At 33.1% G+C, this 2,508-nt stretch overlaps 2 protein-coding genes across 2 annotated transcripts, besides 1 other annotated feature; both read right to left on the bottom strand.

Moving 5' to 3' along the window:
* Positions 1 to 1,183: a mobile genetic element.
* TVAGG3_1068870 (uncharacterized protein) lies at positions 521 to 1,183 on the bottom strand (the record flags this gene model as incomplete). The annotated part of the gene is made up of 1 exon (XM_053888445.1): positions 521 to 1,183. One exon carries the CDS (start codon positions 1,181 to 1,183, stop codon positions 521 to 523), a length of 663 nt encoding a protein of 220 aa, XP_053744427.1.
* A 385-nt stretch (positions 1,184 to 1,568) lies between these two features.
* TVAGG3_1068850 (uncharacterized protein) lies at positions 1,569 to 2,429 on the bottom strand (the record flags this gene model as incomplete). The annotated part of the gene is made up of 1 exon (XM_053888444.1): positions 1,569 to 2,429. The coding sequence occupies one exon, from the start codon at positions 2,427 to 2,429 to the stop codon at positions 1,569 to 1,571; it is 861 nt and encodes a 286-aa protein (XP_053744426.1).
* Positions 2,430 to 2,508: the final 79 nt, after the last annotated feature.

Here is a 2,508-nt window from a genome sequence, read left to right as displayed (position 1 = left end):
TTTGTTTCATCCTGTGCGGTGCAATCTAAATTATTTGTTAAAAGTTCTTGCTTTATCTTCTGGATTGTTGTTTCGAAAGTATATGAAGAAGGAATGAAGCTTTTCATCTCTACTAACATAGATGTTGGATTCATGACTAAAGAGTTTGGTGCTGTTGTTGCTAACATGTTCTTACAATAAAAATAAAAAATATTTTTTTTAAAAACTAACTTTATTTTTTATGTTTTTTGTGAAAGTGTCAAAACTCATGAATTTCATGAGTTTTCTACGATGTTAGAAAACGTGTTAGAAAACGTGTTAGATCTAACATTCTAACATAAACATTATTTTTGGGTCTTTTACGCTCATTACGAAGAAGAAGTCTTAACAAAACATTTACGATGAAGAAGTTTCGACAAAACATTTACGATGAAATTCATGAAAATTCATGAAAATTCAAGAGGTTAGAAAAGAGGTTAGAAAAGAGGTTAGATCTAACATTCTAACATAAACATTATTTTTGCCGAAAAAAATGGTTCATTTACTCACAATATTTTTGTACAAAACGACCCCAAACTTTTAACTTCTTTTCTGCAGCTTCTAATGCTATCTTAGCGAGTTCATATTCTCTAAATTCTCTCTTTAAATCTTCTTGTTCCCATTGGTCTAGTTCGTATGGCGAGTCTCTATAACTAGAACATATCTCACGTTCATGTTCTATTTGTTTTTCATGCATTTTTCTAACTTCTTCTTCGAACAAAGGTTTAGCATTCTCTACTGTATCTTCAAGTTCTTCTTCATCTAATTTCTCATGAACTTTCTTGTCTATGGAGTCCAGAATTTTTCCAACTGCTATACAATATTTTGGAGAAGCCCACATTGCTATATAGTTTACAAGTCTTGGGTCTACATACGTTCCTCTAACCTGTTTGATTTCATCAGGAATTCCTGCATGAACTGTGTATAAAAAGCAACCCGCGGAATTCCGCGGGTTGGTATATTCTTCACAAAATGCCTCAAAATACTCTTCCCAGGACTTATTTTCCAACAACCTTCTAAAGTCTTTCCTAAACTGCTGACACATATTTGTTGCATTTATATAACCATCCTTGTCTCTACGTAAGACTTCAATACCGTTATAAGTGCCTTTTGTGAATGTTTCGCCATTAGATTTGTTCGTGAACGTTTTTGCTTCGACTGTCATACTGTTCTTACAATAAAAATAAAAAATATTTTTTGGTGGGACGTCGGACATTCGTTTGTGGCTTAACCGTCGGACCACAACGATAAAAATCTCGACAAAACATATACGATAAAAATCTCGACAAAACATATACGATGAAGTCTCAACAAAACATTTACGATGAAGTCTTAACAAAAAATATACGATGAAATCTATTTCCTGTGTTGTTGTCAAAATGTCATGTTGTCACACTTTTTCAGAGAAGTTAAAATGACCGAGTGACCGAGTGACCTGGTCGCCTAAAATATATTTTTTTCTATCTTAAGGAAATTCATGAAAATTCAAGAGGGTAGAAAAGAGGGTAGAAAAGAGGTTAGATATACCCATCTACCCTAAACATTATTTTTCAATACTTTTTCAGCACTTTTCCGTAGTTATATATGAAAGACAATTCGAGATAAAAGTCATAGTACAATGGAATAATATGTTGCACACCATTTGTTGTGAACCAAACTTGAAAGTCAGAGAAACTGTTACTAGGTGGTTCGTAGAATTTAGAAGCAAAGTCATAAAAGTCCTTACCGATACATAGAAAACTATTGTTGCTTGAACTGAAACTTGCATGACACATAACATTTTGAGGGTCGAACACGTTTCTATAAACTGTCAAATCTGTTGGTGGATGTATAAATTTAAAAGGACCGTCAGGTGGTAATGGTTCGTTCTGGTTTAGCAACCGAAGAAATTGTGCCCAAGAACGTTTGTCTACTTGCCAAAATAAAAACTGTGTATCTCTTGGAGGGTTAATTTCAATCTTTTGAAATGAAACTGTGGAGTTCATCTTGTCATATTCTAGTTTCAGATAGTACGTTCCGTTTAGTAAAGAGTCGTATTTTTCTTGAAATTCCCAATAGTATTTGTTTATTTGAGTTTGAAAGTCATTTAGAGTCTTCTCAAGACTTTCGTCTGAACGAACTGTAAAGATTCTCATTTCGTCAAATTTGTCTATTAGACCATCATCACCTTTATACTGACCATGAAAATCTACTGCGAACATAAATGCGTTAGTTCTATTTGAAAACAAAACTCTTCTAAATCCTATTGCCTTTGCATCTGAAGGACTTTGAAGCCAACGAATTGGATAATCAAACCTGTAAGCACCGGATGAAATTTCTTCATCTGATACAGTCCTACCGGCATTTGTAAAGATATAGTCTAACGGTTTTGTATCTGCTACTTTTGTTCTTTGTTTTTCAACCTGAAACATTTAATATATGTAAAAATATACTGTTTTAAAATAGTATGCCATATAGCTTCTTGAATTTGTTAAGATATAGTCTAACGTT

Source organism: Trichomonas vaginalis, assembly GCF_026262505.1.
Source record: "Trichomonas vaginalis G3 chromosome Unknown ctg_81, whole genome shotgun sequence".
Taxonomy (NCBI): domain Eukaryota; phylum Parabasalia; order Trichomonadida; family Trichomonadidae; genus Trichomonas; species Trichomonas vaginalis.
Note: the sequence above shows the minus strand (reverse complement) of the source record. Positions and strands in the feature narration are given on the sequence as shown.